At 41.8% G+C, this 23,110-nt stretch overlaps 1 protein-coding gene and 1 long non-coding RNA gene across 30 annotated transcripts in view; one reads left to right on the top strand and one right to left on the bottom strand.

Moving 5' to 3' along the window:
- Positions 1-1,783: 1,783 nt before the first annotated feature.
- LOC145507287 (uncharacterized) lies at positions 1,784-12,015 on the bottom strand. Its single transcript, XR_014054746.1, has 3 exons — positions 10,817-12,015; positions 10,587-10,731; positions 1,784-2,069 (listed from the first exon to the last, which is right to left on the bottom strand). It is a non-coding gene; the product is annotated as an uncharacterized LOC145507287 (long non-coding RNA).
- Positions 11,108-23,110, top strand: part of HIPK1 (homeodomain interacting protein kinase 1) — a 52,327-nt gene continuing 40,324 nt past the window's right edge. For 16 of the 29 annotated variants that reach the window (XM_081493402.1, XM_081493385.1, XM_081493400.1 and 13 more), the window contains exons 1-2: positions 11,108-11,274; positions 21,375-22,452. In XM_081493402.1, the coding sequence (XP_081349528.1) occupies positions 21,377-22,452 (1,076 nt within the window). In that variant the 5' untranslated portion in view covers positions 11,108-11,274; positions 21,375-21,376. The other 13 variants (XM_081493403.1, XM_081493401.1, XM_081493386.1 and 10 more) reach the window with 7 other exon arrangements.

Here is a 23,110-nt window from a genome sequence, read left to right as displayed (position 1 = left end):
AAAAATTCCCTAGGAGCCTCCCAGAATACTTCCTTTCATATTTCATTAACCAGAACTGTGTCCTATACCCACTCCTAGGCCAATCATTGGCAAGGAGAAATGGTATCACCAGGATTGATTTAGATGAATTGTGATTTATCCCCTGATTTGGGGGGTGGGAAAGGGCTTCTCGGTGGCTCAGATGATAAAGAATCTGCCTGCAATGCAGGAGACCCGAGTTCAATCCCTCAGTCGGGAAGATCCCCTGGAGAAAGGAATGGCTGCCTACCCCAGTATTCTTGCCTGGAGAATTCCAAGAACAGAGGAGCCTGGCAGGCTACAGTCTATGGGGTTGTAAAGAGTCGGACATGACTGAGTGGCTAACACTTTCATTTTTTCACTTAACGGAGAGGAACTTAGCTTCCTTGAAATCAAAGGATCTTCCTTCTATCTGAATGAAACTGGGATTCTATTAATAGGGAAGAACAAATCTAGGGAATGGCATTTGGATAAGTGTGACAGTGTTAGTCTCTTAGTTGTGTCCGACTCTGTGTGACCACATGGACTGTAGCCCACCAGTCTCCTCTGTCCATGGAATTCTCCAGGCAAGAATACTGGAGTCGGTAACTACCCCCTTAATTTTTACTAAATCATATCTATTTTCCTCTTGGGCACACAGCTAGATTGCATCATCTTCTAATCTCTTGGCAGTTAGCAGCACCCATGTTCCTGAGTTCCCACCAATATAAAGTGTACAGAGTAGATGAATGTATTTGCTACCCCCAGTTCTGGCCTATAAATAAAAACTTCCCACACAAATCACCCATATTTTCTCTTCCCTTTTTTTTTTTCCTGGCCAGATGCAAAATACTCAGTGGAGAAATTCAAGGCTCCAAGGAATGGTGAAGCTGCAAGAATTTAGATAGGAGGCACATGAATCCTTGAATGATTTCACAGAGCAGAGCAACACTCTCATCCCTGGTACTTTGCTCTGGCCACCAACAACAGACTAATGACATGAGCAAGCAATGCAACTTAATTGTGTTAAGCCACAAAGTTATGGATTTTACTCGCTACAGCAGTTGTGAACCCGAACTCTTCATGGAATAGGCAATAAGCAATGTCTGCCATATTCTTCTACCGAAGTTTTCTTTGCTAAAGACAACATAAAGGAGTCTTGGAAAGAAAAATCTTGGGGATACCAGAGTCTTGCAACCCTGGGGGAAGGGATGAGTAAGCAAACTGTCCATTCAGGGTTGGCAGTCATACCCAAGGCCACAAGCATCCTTTAAGAAATCATTATGTCCCTAGTACCCAGACTTTGTTTTCTAATATAATTCCCCACAAAAAGAACCAGGACTCCTCAGAGAAATGGCTGATTTTAGGGTTAAGGATGAGAAAGTACAAGAGGAATCTAGAATATCTTGTTATAGAGTATGCTGGAAATTTTCGGCATTCAAATAATTAAGAACAGTAAGGTCATTGAAAAACATAGTAATCCACAAGTCTATATCATTAATAAAAGATAACTAAATTAATTGAGAGAAGGGAGGACTGGTACAGGCAGGAATCACCAATTGATGCTAAATCTAAAGGAACATGTTTAACGAGGAGCAGGATATTCCAGTGGTCTGAGGTGTCTCCCCACAGATTACTTATAACAAGAAAAAAAATAGTAAGTATGCTGTGGAAAAATCAGATAGCTCAACAAGGTGATCAAAATTATTATCACTCTATCATTATATGTAGAATCTAAAAAATAATACAAATAAATCTATATACAGAACGGAAACAGACTCACAGATGTAGAAAATAAATTTATGTTTACCAAAGGGGGGAGAAGGGGGAGGGATAAATTAGGAGTATGGGATTAACAGATATAAACTTCATGCATTGTACTCAATTGTGTCTGACTCTTTGTGATCACATGGACTATAGCCCGCCAGGCTCCTCTGTCCATGGAATTTTCCAGGCAAGAATAGTGGAGTGGGCTGCCTTTCCTCCTCCAGGGGATCTTCCTGACCCAGGGATTGAACCCCAGTCTCCTGCATCTCCTGCATTGGCAGATGGTTTCTTTACCACTGTGCCACCTGGGAACACACAATAGATATAAACTACTATACATAAAATAGATAAGCATCAAGGATTTCCTGTGTATCACAGGGAACTATATTCAATACCTTATAATAACCTATAATGGAAAATAATCTGAAAAATATAAGTATGTAATTGAATCACTTCGCTGTACATCTGAAACTAACACAATATTGTAAATCAAGTACACTTCAATAAAAAAAAATATTATTACCCAATGAGGGACAGGGACATCATTTGACTTAGTGTGTGATATTCTGAGAAGGACACAATATTATTCTGCAACAGATGCGGGTTTGATCCCTGGGTCAGAAAGATCCCCTGGTGGAGGAAATGGCAACCCACTCCAGTATTCTTGCCTGAAAAATCCTATGGACAGAGGAGCCTGGAAGGTTACAGGCCAAAGAGCCAGACACAACTGAGCAACTAAGCACATAAATGTTAAACCAGAGGGTCAAAAGGTTAATTAGTAAATCTGAGTAAAAGGTTATATGGGTTATATTATTATTATTATTGCAACTTTTCTATGAGTTTGAAATTATTTGCAAATAAAAAGTTTTCTGGAGTCTAGATTTAAAAAAATCAGTGAGGGGGACATCCCTGGTGTTCCAGTGGTTAGGCATACACCTGTCAATGCAGGAGACATGGATTTGATCCCTGGTCTGGGAAGATTCCACATGCTGCAGAGCAACTAAGCCCATGTACCAGAACAAATGAGCCCATGCTCTAGAACCCATGCTACACAACAAGAGAAGCCATGGAAAGGAGAGGCCTGTGCACCACAACTAGAGAGTAGCTTTCTTTCACTGCAACTAGAGATAGGTCCATGTGCAGCTATGGAGACCCAGCACAGACAAAAATAAATAAATAAACATAAAAAATCTTGAAAGAAATCAAAGATGACACAAATAAATGGAGAGACATACCATATTCTAGGATTGGAAGAATCAATAATGTGAAAATGACTATACTACCCAAAATAACCTACAGATTCAATTCAATCCCTATGAAACTACCAATGGTATTTTTCACAGAACTAGAACAAAAATTTTCACAATTTGTATGGAAACATGAAAGACCCCAAACAGCCAAAGCTATCTTCAGAAAGAAAAACAGAGCTAGAGGAATCAATCTTCCTGACTTCAGACTATACTACAAAGCTACAGTCATCAGGAGAGTATGGTACCAGGACAGAAACAGAAATACAGACCAATGGAACAAGATAGAAAGCCCAGAGATAAATCCACACACCTCTGAGCACCTTATCTTTGACAAAGGAGGCAAGAATATACAATAGAGAAAAGAGCCTATACAATAAGTGGTGCTGGGAAAACTGGAGAGCTACATGTAAAAGAATGAAACCAGACCACTTCCTAACACTATACACAAAAATAAACTCAAAATGGATTAAAGTCTTAAATGTAAGGGCAGAAACTATAAAGCTCTTAGAGGAAAACATAGGCAGTACACCTTTGATATACATCCCAGCAAGATCTTCTTTGACCCACCTCCTAGAATAATGGATTAAAAACAAAAAGAAACAAATGAGACTTAATTAAATTTAAAAGCTGCTACACTGCAAAGGAAACAATAAACAAGATTAAAAGACACACTCAGAACGGGAGAAAATAATTGCAAACTAAAACAACTGACAAAGTATTAATCTCCAGAAAATATAAACAGCTCATACAGCTTATACAGTGAACTAAAATGGACCGGAATAGGTGAATTTAATTCAGATGACCATTATATCTACTACTGTGGGCAAGAATCCCTTAGAAGAAATGGAGTAGTCATCATAGTCAACAAAAGAGTCCGAAATGCAGTACTTGGGTGCAGTCTCAAAAACGACAGAATGATCTCTGTTTCCAAGGTAAACCATTCAATATCACAGTAATCCAAGCCAATGCCCCGACCAGAAATGCTGAAGAAGCTGAAGTTGAACGGTTCTATGAAGATCTACAAGACCTTCTAGAACTAACACCAAAAAAAGATGTCCTTTTCATTATAGGGGACTAGAATGCAAAAGTAGGAAGTTAAGAGATACCTGGAGTAACAGGAAAATTTGGCCTTGGAATACAAGATGAAGCAGGGCAAAGGCTAACAGAATTTTGCCAAGAGAATGAAATGGTCATAGCAAACACCCTTTTCCAACAACACAATAGATGATTCTACACATGGACATCACCAGATGGTCAATACCAAAATCAGACTAATTATATTCTTTGTAGCCAAAGGTGGAGAAGCTGTATACAGTCAGCAGAAACAAGACCAGGAGCTGACTGTGGCTAAGATCATGAACTCCTTATTACCAAATTCAGACTTAAATTGAAGAAAGTAGGGGAAACCACTAGGCCATTCAGTATGACCTAAATCAAATCCCTTATGATTATACAGTGGAAGTGACAAACAGATTCAAGGCATTAGATCTGATAGACAGAGTGCCTGAAGAACTGTGAATGGAGGATTGTAACATTGTACAGGAGACAGGGATCAAGACCATCCCCAAGAAAAAGAAATGCAAAAAGGCAAAATGGTTATCTGAGGAGGCCTTACTAATAGCTGAGAAGAGAAGAGAAGCGAAAGGCAAAGAAGAAAAGGAAAGATATACCCATCTGAATGCAGAGTTCCAAAGAATAGCAAGGAGAGATAAGAAAGTCTTCCAAAGTGATCAATGCAAATAAACAAAGGAAACAATATAATGGGGAAGACTAGAGATCTCTTCAAGAAAATTAGAGATACCAAGGGAACATTTCATGCAAAGAAGGGCACAATAAAGGATAGAAACGGTATGGACCTAACAGAATCAGAAGATATTAAGAAGAGGTGGCAAGAATTCACAGAAGAACTAAACCAAAAAGATTTTAATGACCCAGATAACCACGATGATGTGATCATTCACCTAGAGCCAGACATCCTGGAATGTGAAGACAAGTGTGCCTGAGAAAGCATCACTACGAACAAAGCTAGTGGAGGTGAAGGAATTCCAGCTGAGCTACTTCAAATCCTAAAAGATGATGCTGTGAATGTGCTGCACTCAATATGCCAGCAAATTTGGAAAACTCAGCAGTGGCCACAGAACTGGAAAAGGTCAGTTTTCATTCCAATCCTAAAGAAAGGCAATGCCAAAGAATGTTCAAACTACCACACTATTGCACTCATTTCACAAGCTAGCAAAGTAATGCTCAAAATTATCTAAGCTAGGCTTCAACAATATGTGAACTGAGAACTTTCAGATGTTCAAGCTGGATTTAGAAAAGGCAGAGGAACCAGAGATCAAATTGCCAACATTCGTTGGATCATAGAAAAAGCAAGAGAATTCCCATAAAACATCTACTTCTGCTTCATTGACTATGCTAAAGCCTTTGACTGTGTTGATCACAACAAACTGGGAAATTCTTAAAGAGATGGGAATACCAGACCACTTTACCTGCCTCCTGAGAAATCTGTAAGTAGGTCAAGAAGCAACAGTTAGAACCAGACATGGAACAATGGACTGGTTCAAAATTAGGAAAGGAGTACATCAAGGCTGTATATTGTCACCTTGCTTATTTAACTTATATGTAGAGTGCATTATGCAAAATTCTGGGCTGGATGAAACCCCAGCTGGAATCAAGATTACCAGGAGAAATATCAATAACCTCAGATATGCAGATGACACTACCCTTATGGCAAAAAGCAAAGAGGAACTAAAGAGCCTCTTGATGAAGGTGAAAGAAAAAAGTGAAAAAGCTTAAATGCTAGCTTAAAACTCAACATTCAAAAACCAAAGACCATGGCATCCAGTCCCATCACTTCATGGCAAATAGATGGGGCAACAATGGAAACAGTGACAGGGACTTTATATTCTTGGGTTCCAAAATCACTGCAGATAGTGACTGCAGCCATGAAATTAAGACGCTTGCTCCTTGGAAGAAAAGCTATGACAAACCTAGACAGGTTTGGAGAAAAGGGAACACTGCAGCACTCTTGGTGGGAATGCAAATTGATATAGCCAGTATGGAGAACAGTATAGAGATTCATTTAAAAACTAGGAAAAAAATTACCATGTGACCCAGCAATCCCACTACTGAGCATATACCTTGATGAAATCATAATTGAAAAAGACACATGTACCCCAATGCTCACTGCAGTGCTATTTACAATAGCTAGGACATGGAAGCTGCTGAGACGTCCATTGACATATGAATGGATAAAGAAGCTTTGGTACATATATACAGTGGAATATTACTCAGCCACAAAAAAGAATTTGAGTCAGTTCTAATGAGGTGGATGAACCTAGAGCCTATTATACAGAGTAAAGTAAGTCAGAAAGAGAAAAACAAGAATCATATGTTAACATATACATATGGGATCTAGAAAGATGGTACTGATGAACCTATATGCAGGGCAGCAATGGAGATGCAGACATAGTGAACAGACTTGTGGACATAGTGGGGGAAGGAGAGGGTGGGACCAATTGGGAGAGTAGCATTGAAACATATACATTACCATATGCAAAACAGATAGCAGTAATTTGCTCTATGAAAAGGGAGCTCAGAGGGGTGGGACTGAGTGGGAGATGGGAGGGAGGTTCAAGAGGGAGGAGACATATATATACCCGTGGCTGATTCATGTTGATAAATGGCAGAAACCAACAAAATTGTAAAGCAATTATGCTCCGGTTAAAAATAAATAAATTTTAAACATCAGTGAGGATTCTTTCTTGTTGGTTCAAAAAATTTCCCAAGTTTTGCCCTCTATTCTTCACTTCAGTCTTTCACTCTCATCTGGTTTTCCCAGTTTTGCAACTGTTGGTTTCTACTTGAAATCTTTTTTCTTCTTGGTCCCTCATATTTACTACTTGTGAAGGTAGTTTGCCTTAGTTTCTCTCAAGACAGCCTTTTGGTCAGCTTCTACTTGGCCTTATGCACTGCAGCTCCTGCGGAAGAGATTTCTGGCCTACAATACTGAATCCAGGCTTCAAGCCCTAGAGGGATATCATACCCTAGATGAGACATCAGTGCTTCCAACTGGCAACAGCTCCATCTCCCTCCCCAGCTGCCCTGACTTTGGGAGGAAATAGTTCACACGCTTGCCTGCTAAGTCATTTCAGCCATGTCTGACTCTTTGTGATCCTGTGGACTGCAGCCTGCCAGGCTCTCTGTCCATGGGAATCTCCAGGCAAGAGTATTGGAGTGGGTTGCTATGTCCTCCTCCAAGAGATCTTCTCAACCCAGGGATCAGACCCTCGTCTCTTACTTCTCCTGTATTGCCTGGTGGGTTCTTCACCACTAGCGCCACCTGGGAAGCCCAATAGTTCACATCTCTGTCCCCTTCTCTCCATGTTTTCTGCTTCATCAAACCCTCATCATAGTTTTCTAAGTATGCTCTGTTTCTCCAGTCTTTTCCCACTCCAGCCTGCCATCCTCCTCACTGCTACCAGTTCTCTCTTTAAAGTACACATTCCTTCATATTACTTGTCTGATTAAATTCTACTAGCTCTGCGCTGCCTTTCAAAATCTGACTCAGCCTATTTTAGTTTCCAATTCCTGACATTTCTCTGCTGTGAGCTCTTTCAGAGCACAGACCACACCTTTTCTTCTTTGTATCTTTAATTCTAACACAGTGCCTGGCACACAGAAGATACTCAATAGATTTCTGCTGAAGGAACAAATGAACTCTAGTTAAACTCTGAAACTTCTTTGAGCAGACCATGTTTAAATATCACCTTCTCTGATGGTGAATGACAGTCTTCCTTGACACTGTCATTCAAATCTTCTTCAGGTAGATGTATTTCTTCATGGAAATACATCTCCCATGCATTCCCCCCCACCCCAACTACATTGTTAAATTTTCTGGTGGAAAAGACCATATCTTATTCATCTCACATCTGACTAAGGGTCTAGGAGAGTGCCTGCCATTGAGCAGGTAGAGTTTGTTGGATGAGTATAAATATTAGAGAGGGGATAATACCAGATTTTAAAAGCTCTCCATATAGTGAGACCGACTGAGGAAATGACCAAAGAACAATAAAAATGAGATCAACAAGTATAAATAAATAATACATAACAAGTAAGTGAAGTAGTCAAATGATGATGCACGACTGAATAACTAGAATTAAGTGGGAGTTAATCAGAAAAGTCACCCTCAGGGCAAATTTTGAGATGTCTTTGACAAGAAGAAACGGACATAATGTTCTATTCTCCTAACAGGAGCTTAGAGGCCTGTCATGCAGTTGGGTTGAACCAAAGCACAGTAAGCAATTAGTGTATTGGAAGCCTGCTTTTCAAGCGAGATCTGCTCTTCCCTAGAGCTCAAGCTCTGCCTTTCTCCTGGCTCCCCAAGCAGCCATGTTTGCCCACTCTCCATGGCTCGATGTTTCCCAGGTCAGCCCAGTGTAGCACTTTCCTCTTTCCAATAGAACTATTCCTAGTGTTGTTAAGGCCAGAAAGAAATCCAAAGGCAGCATAACCACTTGAGTACATCTTCACAAAAATGATCTCTTTGATCCAAAGAGGTTAACAAGGGACTTCCCTGTTGGTCCAGTTGCTAACACTCCACACTCCCAATGCATGGGAGCTGGGTTTGTCCCTGATCAGGGAACTAGATCCTGCATGTCGAAACTAAAATATCCCGCATGCCCAAACTAAGGTCTGGTGCAGCCAAGTAAATAAATAAAATAAATATTAACAACATCCACTTTTGCTTCATTGACTATGCTAAAGCCTTTGTGTGGATCACAATAATCTGTGGAAAATTCTTAAAGAGATGGGAATATCAGACCACCTTACCTGTCTTCTGAGAAACCTGTATGCAAGTCAAAAAGCAACAGTTAGAACCAGATACGGAACTAACTGGTTCAAAATCAGGAAAGGAGTACAACAAGGTTGTATATTGTCACCTTGCTTATTTAACTTACATGTAGAGTACATCATTCTAAATGCTAGGCTGGATGAATCACAGGCTGGAATCAAGATTGCTGGGAGAAATATCAACAACCTCAAATAGACAGAGAGAAGGAAATGGCACCCCACTCCAGTACTCTTGCCTGGAAAATCCCATGGACGGAGGTGCCTGGTAGGCTACAGCCCATGGGGTCTCTAAGAGTCAGACACAACTGAGCGACTTCACTTTTCACTTTCATGCATTGGAGAAGGAAATGGCAACCCACTCCAGTGTTCTTGCCTGGAGAATCCCAGGGACGGCGGAGCCTGGTGGGCTGCCGTCTGTGGGGTTGCACAGAGTCAGACATGACTGAAGCGACTTAGCAGCAGCAGCAGCAGCAGCAGCAAATAGACAGATGATACAACTGTAAAGGCATAAAGTGAAGAGGAACTAAAGAGCCTCTTGATGAGGGTGAAAGAGGAAAGTGAAAACGCAACATTCAAAAAACTAAGATCATGGCAACCAGTACCATCACTTCATGGCAAATAGAAGGGGAAAAAGTGGAAATAGTGACAGATTTTCTTTTCCTGAGCATCAAAATCACTACAGAAGGTGACTGCAGCCATGAAGTTAAAAGGCTTGCTCCTTGGAAGGAAAGCTATAACAAACCTAGACTGCATATTAAAAAAGCAGAGACATCACTTTGCTGACCAAGGACTGTATAGTCAAAGTTATGGTTTTTCCAGTTGTCACATAAGGATGTGAGAGTTGGACCATAAAGAAGGCTGAGCACCGAAGAATTGATGCTTTGGAATTGTGGTGTTGGAGAAGACTCTTTAGAGCCCCCTGGACTGCAAGAAGATCAAACCAGTTAATTCTAAAGGAAATAAACCCTGAATACTCATTAGAAGGACTGATGCTAAAGCTGAAGCTCTAATACTTTGGCCACCTGATGCAAACAGCCAACTCATTGGAAAACACTCTGATGCTGGGAAAGACTAGAAGGCAAAAGGTGAAAGAGCCAGCAGAGGATGAGATGGTTCAATAGCGCCACCAACTCAATGAACATGAATTTGAGCAAACTCTGGGAAATAGTGGAGGACAGAGGAGCCTGGAGTGCTGCAGTCCATGGGGTCACAAAGAGTCAGACGTGACTTAGAGACTGAATAATAACAACAAACAAAACCCAAAGAGGTAAAATGACTGGGACCTGAGAAATGTAACCTGATAGTATAATCCTCTTTTAGCTACCTCTACCCTCTCCTTAAAGAGTGTCAGCATTCTAAGTCACTTCAGTCGTGTCCAACTCTTTAACACCCTATGGATTGTAGCCCACCAAGCTCCTCTCTCCTCCAGTATTCTCCAGGCAAGTATAGTGGAGTGGGTTGCCATGCCTTCCTCCAGGGGATCTTCCTGACCCGGGGATGGAACCCACATTTCTTAAATCTCCTGCGTTAGCAAGTGGATTCTTTACCACTAGCTCCATCTGGGAAGCCCCCTTAAAGAGTATATGCAAGTAAATACCACAGTTCTGTACAGTCACTTTCTAGGGCTCAGATCCTTGCTGCCTCCAGAACTTGTGGGAAGGAAAAAAATAAACTGCCTAAAAATGTCCCACACTTTAGGAATTAGAGCATTTTACACACCAAGTGGTATATCTGAAGACTTTCAGAATCTCTTGGCCGAGGGAGATGGCAACTGTCTTTCTTTTAGGATAATCTAGTTTTCAGGCACTGTTTATTTTTCCAGAACGTTGCATTCCTTTTCCTGAACACCCGGCTTTACTATCTCCTGGTAGAGGAGAGAAAATTATGGTAGTATGAGCTCAATGAAGCGCTTGAGGGGTAGGGCTCAGAGTACAGCTATTCTTTCTCACCTCCTGTTGCAAACCCAGCTTCCCAAGGAGGGAATGGAAGAGCCCCTTCAGGGGGTCCTAATGGGCGTGGAGGCTCACAGGTCCCATACACCTCTGCCAAGCAGCTAGAACGTCTCTAGATAGCAAGGAAAAATTAAAGCCTAGACTTGGGTCATTCCTCACCAGCAGGGAGGATTCCCGGTAGGCACTGCCTCCCCGCGCGCTGCTCAGTCTCTGGAGGTGTCACACTAGGCGGTGGTGATGTCACACTGGCGAGGATGACATTTTAAACCTGGACCTCACACCGACACTAGGCACCTTTAAGTCACCTCGGTGTTGGCCGTGCGGATGGGGCGGGGAGATGACCCCAGCACTCTCTCCACGCTGGCTCCCCACGGAGGTCCACCCACTCCCACTTCCACTCCCACCCGTAATATGAGGTCGTCGTAATCCTCCCACTCTTCCGGACTTCCGCCTCAGTAGGTGTCATGGCGCGGGACCCGGGACTAGTTCCCGTGAGGCGGGGCGGGCCGGATGAGGGCGGGCGCTCGGCGCTCAGCTTGTCGGGTCTGGCGACAACCGCGGCTGCGGAGCTAGGGGCCCGGTGGTGGCCCCGGACAGCAGCGGGAGGCCGAGGAGGGAGCGCGCGGGTCTGAGGCGGCGGCGGCGGCGGAGAGGGGCCGGGCGGTGGAGCGGGCGGGAGGCTGAGAAGGCTCCCCTCGCGGGACGGGCGCGGGGACGGCTCCGGGGGGCGGGGGCCGGGGCCCGGGCCGGCTCGCGCAGGGGGTATGATGACCCGGCGGCGGGGCCCCGGATCTCATCTCCTCCGCCGCCTCCTCACGGCAGCCCCAGCTCGTGGCTGAGAACCAGAACACACACCGGCGGTGAGTCGAGGCGGGAGAGCGGGCGGGCAGGGGCCTCGGCGGGGAGCGATCTCCTATCGGGTCCCCGAGGCGGGGCCAGGCTGGCCGCGGGCTCTCCGGGACGCCCGGCCTTGCGGGGGGCGCCTCCCTCGGCAGCCCCCACCCGGGACCCGGCGCCAAGCCCTGTGGCCCGGCCGCTCCCGGCCGCAGAGGGGATGGCGTTCCCAAGAAAGTGGGGAGGCAGCGGGCTTGTTTTTGGGGCAACTCCTCCTGTGTCCTGCCACTTCTCTCCTGGGCGTGTTGTCCTCAGATGACAGGGGGTCGCCTGGCGTCTCCTCAACCGGCCGGTTTTTCCTCGGGTGTCGTGGCCGATTCCCAGTGTATATGACTTGCGCGTGTGAATTTCACAGCTCTGCTTAGCGCCTTGGTTTGGGGCTATCTGTGCTGTTGGGGACAAGGAAGCGGTGTCTGGAACTGACGGCGCCGGTGGGGTGGGTGTGGAAGCCCTCCTATCCTCTCCGCTTGTGTTCTTTAATCGTTTGGTAAATCGTGATGATGGTGGAGACTACGTGGGACCGGCCAACCTAAATGTATATCTGTGTTAGGTAGATCTAGAAGTCTGGCTCAAAGGGAAACTTTCGCTGTTTGTTGCCACTTTGCCAAAGCTTTCGTTAAAAAAAAAAGTCTGGGGCGGGGGGCGGGGGGAGGAAACCACCAAAACTCTTGGGTATGCCTCCCCGCCCCGGTGTTCACAGGTCTGTGGGAAAGAGGCCGTTTTTGTGCCTAGCAACCGAGACCTGGGAGTCAGTCTCCAAGAGCGCTGGTCTAACCTCCAGTTTGTTGTGGTGACAAACCGTGAGCTTTGGCCTGTGTTTACGCTGGGCGCGCTTTCTTTCCTGTTTAGGTGGGGGAAGGGAGGAGGGGCTAGAGAAGGGGGGAAAAAAACAGCCCCAAGCTCGAGTGTGTCTTTTCTCCAATTAAACCATTGACTATGTTGCAGATTCTCTTTTCGAGGCAGCTCGAAAAGAGGGATTTTTCCTCTGGGAAATTTTCAGTCATTGTATCAAATTATTAATTTCAGCTATAGACTCGTCTGCCCAATCCTTCCTTTATCTTATTTGTTTCCTAGTAACTGATGAAAACAGCAGCATGGCTTCCTGCTCCTGATGAAATGGGGTTAAATTAAGTGGCTGATGCCCTCAGCAAAACCTACAATTTTGCTCTTGTTTGTGTAAAGCTATTTTTGATTCCTAGTCTGTAGTGTAGTTTTTTTTAAGATTATAGAGAATGCAAATCATTACCAGCTCTTTTTCATATGTAGGTCTAAAGCTTTCTGTAAAACATCTAAAAAATATACTAACCGGTCATTTAATATAGTTGTTGCTAATGCAGCTGGTGATTTTGGAGATACATGTAATAATCTCCGGGTTCTGTGTTGTAGAACTGGTATGATGGTGTGAAGAAGGATATCATTGACTTTAAGACACTGTCCCCTGGCTTGTAGAATATTTTGGTAAGGTACTTGTGGTTGCAACTGGAGGCAGTCAGGCCAGTAAAGCATCTTACCAGTAAAATGGTGAATGAGATCTTGTAAATATACTGACTCTGGTTAGTAATAAGACTTTTGCTGGTGATATCTTTATCCTATCTTTGGACGTTGTAGTTTTATGGATCGCAGAGCAAGTTGATTGGTAACTTGAGATTGAAAACCAAACCAGAACTTTCTACTAACAGGATAAAAAAAAAAGATAATCTCAACATCCACAATTCTCTGAAAAATAGAATTCTTTTTTTCTGTGGTTTGATTTTCATAAGCACAGCTTAGTCATTGGTTCTGTTGGTAGAAATCAGTGAGCCAAATCTGCCTTATGAACTTCTTACACTTGGAACTTGTGCAACTTGTTAGTTATATATTGTAACTGGTTCTTTTGTAATTTGAGGTAATTTTGCAAACATGAACTTCCTGATCGGCCCTTTTATTTTCATGACTGTGTAAAGCAATCCATAATTTTTAAAGTTACAGTTATTATTTCCTCCCCAGTTTCTTCCCTTAAATTTAATGCCATTCTGAACAGAAGTCATCAAAATAATTTTTCTTTCAAGTACCACTTCAACAGTCATTGATTTGCTTTTCGGTTCCTTTTTTGTTTTTATCTTTTGTTTCCAATCTCCCAGCTCCCTAAATACCTTATGTATTTTTGTAGAGCATAATTTGACACTTAAAAAAATTTTACATCCTGTTTTTATATTTTTCTTTTTTATGTGTCATAGCAACTAAGAAACATTTTAAGTTCTTTGAAGATAGGGGAACTTAGGTGCATTTCTTTTGGCTTCTTTAAGGGTGCCTGGTACAATGCTTTCCCACCGTGCTTAATGAAAAAGAATCAGAAAATTCTTTGACAGCATTACTGCTCATCAGCTCTGGGTAAAACTTGTGTGGCTTTCTTGGATCTACTTTTTCTCATCTTGGAATTAGAGGGTTTTAGAAAGGGTCTTTTAAGGTCTATTTTAGCTGTAAGAATCCCTGTACTTTTTTTTGCCAGTGTTTTCTCCAGTCAAATACTCTAAACAGTTTTTCGTTTTTCCATATCCCCTGGAATACTTGCTCAAGTTAGCTCTTTCATCTGTAAGACCTTCATCTGCCTTCCATCTGTCAGACTGTTGTTACCTTACTTGAGTCCTATTTTCCTTAGGCCCTTTCTGGCTAAGGGTCCTCTCTTAGTGTTTGTGTTTCATATTGGCCTATGCTTTGTTAATTTGTCATTTTTCTTATGATAGAAACTGAGGTATAGTTTTATTTATTGTAAACTTCATAGATCTTATAGACTGTCCTGTGCACATACTAAGATAGTACCATTTTACCAAACACCAGAAAAACCTACTTTTCTTTTGTTCTGTTGCTTTAGGTTCGTCATTCCAAATAAATCTAAGAGAGCTATTGAAATTTAGGAAAAAAATTTCTTCCCTAGAAGGAAAGCACCTCAGCCAGTTTACCAAAATATTCCAAAATTGGTTTAAATGGCTGGAAATTACATAGAATTGTAGAGTTACTACTTTGTCAGCTAACACCACTATTCCACACCCTGTTTTTGCATACTGGTTGGGGAACTGGCTCCTTTCACATGGTTCCATATGAAGGAAGTGCTACAGGAAAGGGGGTGGGGAACTTTGATTCAAATAGTGTCCTCAGGGCTTCAAGGTTATTTTTTTCTTCTGTATTACTATACTTAGAGAAGTATTCTCTTGTAGACAAGAGGCTGTAATTTTTAGCACATGTATTTCTCTAATTTAGTGAGAATGACTTCTGAGATCCCCTTATATATGGAGAAATAACTTGGTCTCTTTATAGTCATTCATTCTATCAAACATTTGACACATGCTGTATTCCATCCATTGTGATTGAGGCTAGTGATACAAAGGAGGAAGATACTCTGCTATTGACAATTGCCCTCCTAGAACTTGCAGTTCAGAAGGGAAGTCAACTTTTTTTTTTAGAAGTTAACTTTTAAATAAATAATTTCAAATAGTCATACTTGGAATAAAAATCCAGAGTGGCCCACAAGTCAGTATGTGTTCTGGCCCTTGTTTTCCCTTTTGGTCCTTCTTCTGCTACTTTTTGATGGGCAGGGGACTCTGCTCTATATGATCATTCAGGCACCTGTGTTGTTTCCATCTTGCTGCTCTGCCATCCCTCGAGTGTTGTCTCATGGCAGAAACTGAGTCTTCATGGGTTCCTCCTGGTGGAAAAGGAAGATTACACTAAAGGCTCATGTATCACTTTGTATTGGAGAGAGGGACTGGTAAATGGAGTCTGGCTTTGTGCATAGGATGGAGCAGAGACTAAACTATAATCCAGACCAACGGTCTTGTGCCACACTGAAAACGTGAGCTTTAAGTAGAGGCTAAAAGGATAAGTGGTAGTTAAAAGAAGGCTAAGAGGGTAAAATGAAATTTAGAGAGAGAATGTTATGTATGAAGGAACTTGAGGCAGGAGAAGTCAAGGCCTACTTTAGACCCAGAGATATTTAGAACTACTGGAAAAGGGAGTGCTTCGGGAAAGAGTCGGTGAAATGAGGCTACAAGATAATCAGGGTCCAGAGCTTACAAAGCCTGACAATCCAAATTAGACATTTTGGACTTTATTCTAAAATTTTAAATGGGAGATAGATATGCATTTGTAAAAGCTTCGATTACAAGGTGAAGAAAGAATTGGAGAAGGGAGCTTAAAAAGAAGGCCAGAAAGTACCATTTGGGGAGACAGGTTAGGCAGTTGAAGTAAGCAGTGCAGGATTGTACAGTAGGGGTGGAGTGAGAGATATTTGATGTTCCAGTGAAAGAGTTTTCTTCCCAGTCTTAACCTTTTTTTACAGAATGTGTATTCTTATTTACCCACTGAATACTCTTTCTGTATCAGTGTATTGGAGAATATGTACATCTGTGTACATGGCAGCTGAGGAAAAGTTCTAGAGGAAGAAATCAGTATGTAGTACTGATTTTACAGTTATTTAGGTCACCAATTGTTAAACTATATCAAAAAGACAAAGGTGACACGAAGTAAAAGCGTTGGGAATTTATTATTGGTGTGTCAGGGAGAAGAAGGAAGTTACTTAAGACTAAGGCAAAACATTGACCAGTGGTTACTTTGACTGTCATACCCAGCAGTTTCATTCATAATTACAATATCTGAATTCTTTATGGTAAGATTATCTACCTGTGGGCTTTCCTGGTGGCTCGGTGGGTAAAGAATCTGCCAGCAGTGCAGCAGACTGGGGTTCGATCCCTGGGTTGGGAAGATCCCCTGGAGAAGGAAATGGCAACCCACTTGAGTATCCTTGCTTGGAGAATTCCATGGATAGAGGAGCCTGGCAGGCTACAGAAGATGGAGTCGCAAAGTCTGACACAACTGAGCAACTAACACTTTCACTTTTCACTTTTCTACCTGTAGTGCCCATACGATGGTAGTGGTTGTTGCTTAGTTGCTAAGTCATGTCCAGCTCTTCTGCAACCCCATGCATTGTCTGTAGCCTGCCAGGCTGCTCTGTCCGTGGGATTTTCCAGGCAAGAATACTGGAGTGGGTTGCCATTTCCTTCTCCAGGGGATCTTCCCCACCCAGGGAGTGAACCTGTGTCCCCTGCACTGGCAGGCAATTCTGTACCACTAAGCCACCAGGGAATTCTGCCCCTAAGGTGGGGCACCCCGTTAATATTGTCAAATAGATGTGCCCAGGGGAGGAAATAGGGAAGCTGTTAATTTGACTGTTTTTGATAGCCGTGGATTCTGGCAAGACTCAATTCTCATTTTAGTAATACATACAAGTACCAGTAGTCTTTTGGCTACCAGTTCTGGTTTGTGGTTAATTCAGTGGGCAAGTTTGTCATTATATTTAGATAGTTAAATCCTTGGAAAATCAGGTTTGAAATGCAAAGACTAGTTTACTGCTCGAGTCAAGAGGTGCAACATTTTCAGGAAGTTAGCTTTTAATTTATTGGGAGCAGTTCTCATGTGACTTGAAAATATGTGTAATATGCTCAGCAGAGTGTGATACATAGTAAATTTTCCACAGATGTTAATTCTGTTGCATGGTTTTGTTTGGGAAGTCTCAGCCTAGGAAGAAAAGTGTCTCCCCACTTGACAAAACAAATTTTGTGGGACATAGTATTTTGTGTCTAGAGATGGCTGTTTTTAGCTGAGTTTCAAATTGTAATGTAAGTAAGAGTGTAGATTTTTCTAGGCAGTTTTGATTCTGTTTTTTTTTTCCCACATAGTGCTAGTTGAGGTCAGGATGAATGTCACCCACACTGTAAGAGTTCTGGTGGCAAACTGTTGACTGCAGTATCACATACCCTTGCTGAGGGTGGGGGCAGGGGGAAGGCCACTGAAATTATGGGTTGTTATTTCCCTATGGGTGGACTTAAATTTGTCTTACTGGATAAGAATTATATTCATTTATATACTTAAACTTTCAGAAAAGTTTCTTAGAACTTGTACTTTTTGCAATGCTCATTGTGAATTTGAAGCCATCAATATCTGTTATTTAGTTCATTGGGTGACAAGTTGTCATTACATTGCTCTGGTAAATAGAATATTTTTACAAAGTGTCTAGTTATGACCATACTTAAAAAATTTGTTGTTATATTTCATGAATTCTTTTCAGTGTTATTACTTTAAACCTCCATATTCCTAACATAGCTACAAACTGCAGATTTTATATTCAGATAGTTTTACAATAGTCTTAGGCACAAGAAGCTCCCCTAGTGGCTCAGTTGGTAAAGCATCAGTACCCTTGCCTGGAAAATCCCATGGACAGAGCAGCCTGATAGGCTACAGTCCATGGGGTCGCCAAGAGTCAGACACGACTGAGTGACTTCACTTTCACTTTTTCACTTTTAGGTATAAGAAGGTTGTGCTTATGTTTTTTGATAGATTGTTAAAAGATTTAGCAAATACATGATGGAAACCAATTTCAAAAATGTTTGATTTTATGCTGTTATTTTTTCATACATTAATAGGGAAATTTTGTAAAGGCACTACTTGATTTCAGTTTTTGTTTTATTACAGTTTGATATTATGTCAGTGATACAGGTGGAACAAGATGATTTGTGAATCTGTAACCTAGGAGTTAAATTGCAATAATATTCTTTTAATTTACACTTTCTCTTCAAGGTTCATATAAATTATGGAAACTCTTGTTCAAAGTAATCCAGACAGCATTTTAGAAATTGAAGGTTGAGGGTTCTTCCTTTCAGCTATTTGGTCCAATGCAGATGGTTTTTAGCTACATTCAGGCACAAAGAAATACACACTTTGCTTTTTTATGTTCTGTAACATCCCTTTGCCATGTTTCCTTCCTTTCTAGGTATGTGTGTTTATTCTCTTATGACTAATAAAGTTACAGTCTATACTAAGGGGAGACTTCCCCCATTATCTCAAGGACAGCACAGCTAAGAGAGGGACACCCAAAGCCAAAACAAAACAAGCATTTGAGTATCCTGGAGTTCAGCACAAGCAGTAGGGAGTAGAAATGAGGTTGGCTGAGTGTCTGTATATTGCCAGAGTATGTGGCATGTTCTGGTGACATAAGCAAAAGAGCAAGACAGATATGTACCTGTGCTCATGGAACTTTTACACTACCTGGGAATATAACATTATAAATAAATAAATAATTTAATGTTATAAGGTAGGAACAGCGTGCTGTGGGAATGCAGTGGTGATGGAGTTTGTGAGAGAGAAGAAACAGTTTTCCTAACAGAAAGTCTCCCAATATGCTAGAGGGCCTCCCAAAAACTGCAAAAAGGGCATCATGGATGGAGTGGTGGAGGAATTGAAGTGAGGAGATTTTGTAAGACAGCAGCCAGATTTGAGAGGAGCTTTTTAAGACAGGTTGAGGATTTTTAACTGTATCTAAAGCAATGAAAAACCCTGGAGGCGGAAGGAGGGAGATGATTAAGAAAGAGTAGTTCTCCAGTCTACATGGTTTAAAAACAAAGATTCCCTGAGTGCATTCAAGATGAGTTTGGAGTCTCCTGGCAGTTTGCACTACAAAGGTTCCAATAAGGTAGAGAAAAATGGCTGATTTGAAATATGCTTAGGAGATGGAGTCCTGGTGAGTTCCCTGGTGGCTCAGATGGTAAAGCGTCTGCCTGCAATGCGGGAGACCTGGGTTCGATCCCTGGGTCGGGAAGATCCCCTGGAGAAGGAAATGGCAACCCACTCCAGTACTCTTGCCTGGGAAATCCCATGGACAGAGGAGCCTTGTAGGCTACAGTTCATGGGGTCCCAAAGAGTCAGACATGGACACGACTGAGAGACTTCACTTCACTTAGTAGGTGGAGTGATAAGATTTGGTTATAGATTAGACATGGGGATTAAGGGAGGGGAATGAGTCAGGATAATAATATTAAATGAGTTCTAGACACTAAGCGTGTCCTCTATATTAAATCATTTAATTCTCAGAAGAGCCCCATAATGTAGGTATTGCTGTCACCATTTTGTAGATCAGGAAACAGAGACTCATTGCCACCTTGATTTTCTGCTGGAGATATTGGATGTGTGGTAGTGTCTCTCAATTGAGGTAAAAAACTGGGTGTGGGAGTCTTAAAAGTTGAATTTGGGGCATGTTGAATTGAGATGTCTCTTAGGTATCCAAATTGAAGTGTGAAATAAGGATTTGGAGTTGAAGAGAGGAGTCTGGGTTAGAGAAAATTTACAAATAGAGAAACAGATAAATAATGTTGGAAAGTAGTAAAAAGAGGGACGCAAGAGAAGGAGGATTAGCATGAGCCCTGAGGCATCTGAGGGTTATATAATTGAGAAGGGAGAAGATAAATATGAAATGGCTTGTACGCTAAGTCAACTGTTTGGACATTTGTGCTCAGTTGTGTCTGACTTTTTGCAGCCTTACGGACTGTAGTCTGCCAGGCTCTTCTGTCCATGGAATTTTCCAGGCAAGAATACTAGAACGGGTTGCCATGCCCTCCTCTAGGGGATCTTCCTGACCCAGGGATGGAACCCACATCTCGCGTCTCCTGCATTAGCAGGCAGATTCTTTACCACAGTGCCAAGTTTGGACTTTAGTCTAACATCCAAATTAGTCCAAATTTGTAATTGGTCTTTGGGCTTATTGAGCTCGAGGTGTCTGTATATAAGTGGGCAATTCTTGTTACCGTTCTCCATATTTTTCTAAGGATGATTTCCCCAAGGTTCTTCAGAAGATCCTCTCTAGGTTTCACCTCATCCTGATTACTTCCTTCTGGTCAGTTTATCGGTGGTCCTTTTACAGTGCAGTGGACAGAGCTATTGTCTGCCACATTCTGGACACTACTTTTTCTGTGAATATAGTTTACGATTGAATTAGCTTTTGAGGAGAGAGGAACATTATTACATAGGGTTTCTCTTGCTAACAAAAGTGTGTTTTTCATATATGCTCCTGCTTAACCTTGTATCTCTTATCCTTGTGTTTTGTGCTAGCCAGATTTCAGACCTAAGTAGGAAGTCTGTATTTGTGTTAAATGTCATCAGCTAGGTTTACTTTATGGTTTCTGTTCTTGGTGATCCTTTTGGACCTGTTACTTAGCAATATTGAGTATCCTGCCCAAATTTGATTCATCTATGAATTTTATAGTTATTATATACCATCTATGTCTAAATTTAAATAATTGATTAAAAAGCTAATTAGGACAGGAATGAAGACAGAGCTGTGGAATAAACCCTGAGGCCAAAGAGCTTGGTTTTGAATTCTAGTCCTGCCACTTAAGAGCTGTCTTATTTGGGGCAAATTATTTTAACCACTCTCTGCCTTGTTTTCCTCATCTGTAGAGTGGAAGTAAGGATAGTATCTTTTTCAAAAGGTTGTGGTGAGAATTAAATTAATGTGTTTGAAGTGCTTAGACTGCCTCTTGGTGCATAATAGATGATCAGTCATCTAAGGCATTATTATTGATGTTGTTTTTATTTTATAAACCATCATAGATGTTCATACTCTTTAACAATCTGTCCTATTATTGCTGAGTCTCAAAGAGTGATTCAGGATGTGTAATTAGACCAAAAAGTTTATCCTTCTTTAATGGGCAACAAGTTTTAGAAAATGTATAAAATAAAACATCAGCCAGATACACGTTTACTTGTGGTTTTTTTTGAACTGAACATTTTCTCCTGTACTAAGTGAGGAGTTGTATACAATTAAGGGCTTGACTCCTCTTCCTCTTTCTCAATGTAGGTATGGCATCACAGCTGCAGGTGTTCTCCCCCCCATCAGTGTCGTCGAGTGCCTTCTGCAGTGCAAAGAAACTGAAGATAGAGCCCTCCGGCTGGGATGTTTCTGGACAGAGCAGCAACGACAAATACTATACCCACAGCAAACCCCTCCCAGCCACACAAGGGCAAGCCAGCTCCTCTCACCAGGTAGCAAATTTCAACATCCCTGCTTACGACCAGGGCCTCCTCCTCCCAGCTCCTGCAGTGGAGCATATTGTTGTAACAGCTGCTGATAGCTCGGCCAGTGCTGCTACATCAACCTTCCAAAGCAGCCAGACCCTGACTCACAGAAGCAACGTTTCTTTGCTTGAGCCATATCAAAAATGTGGATTGAAAAGAAAAAGTGAGGAAGTTGACAGCAACGGTAGCGTGCAAATCATAGAAGAACATCCCCCTCTCATGCTGCAAAACAGGACTGTGGTGGGTGCTGCTGCCACGACCACCACTGTCACCACAAAGAGTAGCAGTTCCAGCGGAGAAGGGGATTACCAGCTGGTCCAACATGAGATCCTTTGCTCTATGACAAACAGCTATGAAGTCTTGGAGTTCCTAGGCCGGGGAACATTTGGACAGGTGGCTAAGTGCTGGAAGCGGAGCACCAAGGAAATTGTGGCTATTAAAATTTTGAAGAACCACCCCTCCTATGCCAGACAGGGACAAATTGAAGTGAGCATCCTTTCCCGCCTAAGCAGTGAAAATGCCGATGAGTATAATTTTGTCCGTTCTTATGAGTGCTTTCAGCATAAGAATCATACCTGCCTTGTGTTCGAGATGCTGGAGCAGAACTTATATGATTTTCTAAAGCAGAACAAGTTTAGTCCACTGCCACTCAAGTACATCAGGCCAATCTTGCAGCAGGTGGCCACCGCCCTGATGAAGCTCAAGAGCCTTGGTCTAATTCATGCTGACCTTAAGCCTGAAAACATAATGCTGGTTGATCCAGTGCGCCAGCCCTACCGAGTGAAGGTCATTGACTTTGGTTCTGCTAGTCACGTTTCCAAAGCTGTGTGCTCAACCTACTTACAGTCACGTTACTACAGGCAAGTGGCAAATGCTAAAAAACATGTCTTAAACTAGAGATCTGTCTTTATATTTAGCATGTACTACAAAGGGCTACATATAACAATGAATTATTTACAGATTTCAGCACAGAATAGGGTAATGTATTTCAGTTTATTCCCTGTATGTGGCATTCCTGTATGTAACATTATTTTATTTCTGAAATTTTAACTCTAGAAAAATTAATTCAGTCTGATTCTGAAATTTGTTCCTAGTTGAACTATTCTAGCATCTGGTTCCTTCTTTGCTAGCTTTATACATAATCTTCCCATTTTAAAGTATCTTTAAATATATAAGATATTTACTTAATTGTGGTGAATTTGGGCATATGCTGCTTTTTTTTCCAGGTTCCAGTCTTGGCAGGTGAGATGCCGTGGAATAATTCCAAGTTTTAACTGTAGCATCATTTTATTATTTTACGTTTTTTCTCTTGCATAATAGAATTGGATTAGATGATTGCTAAGATCTCTTCTTGTTTTAATATTCTCTTTGAACTTATTTGCATATGAACTCATTCGGTTATTCTAAAATGGCCTTGACCCAAGCACCTTATACTTTAGTGATTTATATTTCCATATTGATACTTCTAATAAAGCTACCTTTTCAATACATAGTAATTACTGGAACAGAACTTAAATG

The sequence above is a fragment of the Giraffa tippelskirchi genome, chromosome 5, assembly GCF_054371585.1.
Source record: "Giraffa tippelskirchi isolate mGirTip1 chromosome 5, T2T-mGirTip1v1.2.pri, whole genome shotgun sequence".
Lineage (NCBI taxonomy): Eukaryota > Metazoa > Chordata > Mammalia > Artiodactyla > Giraffidae > Giraffa > Giraffa tippelskirchi.
This window is presented reverse-complemented; position numbering and strand designations above follow the sequence as displayed.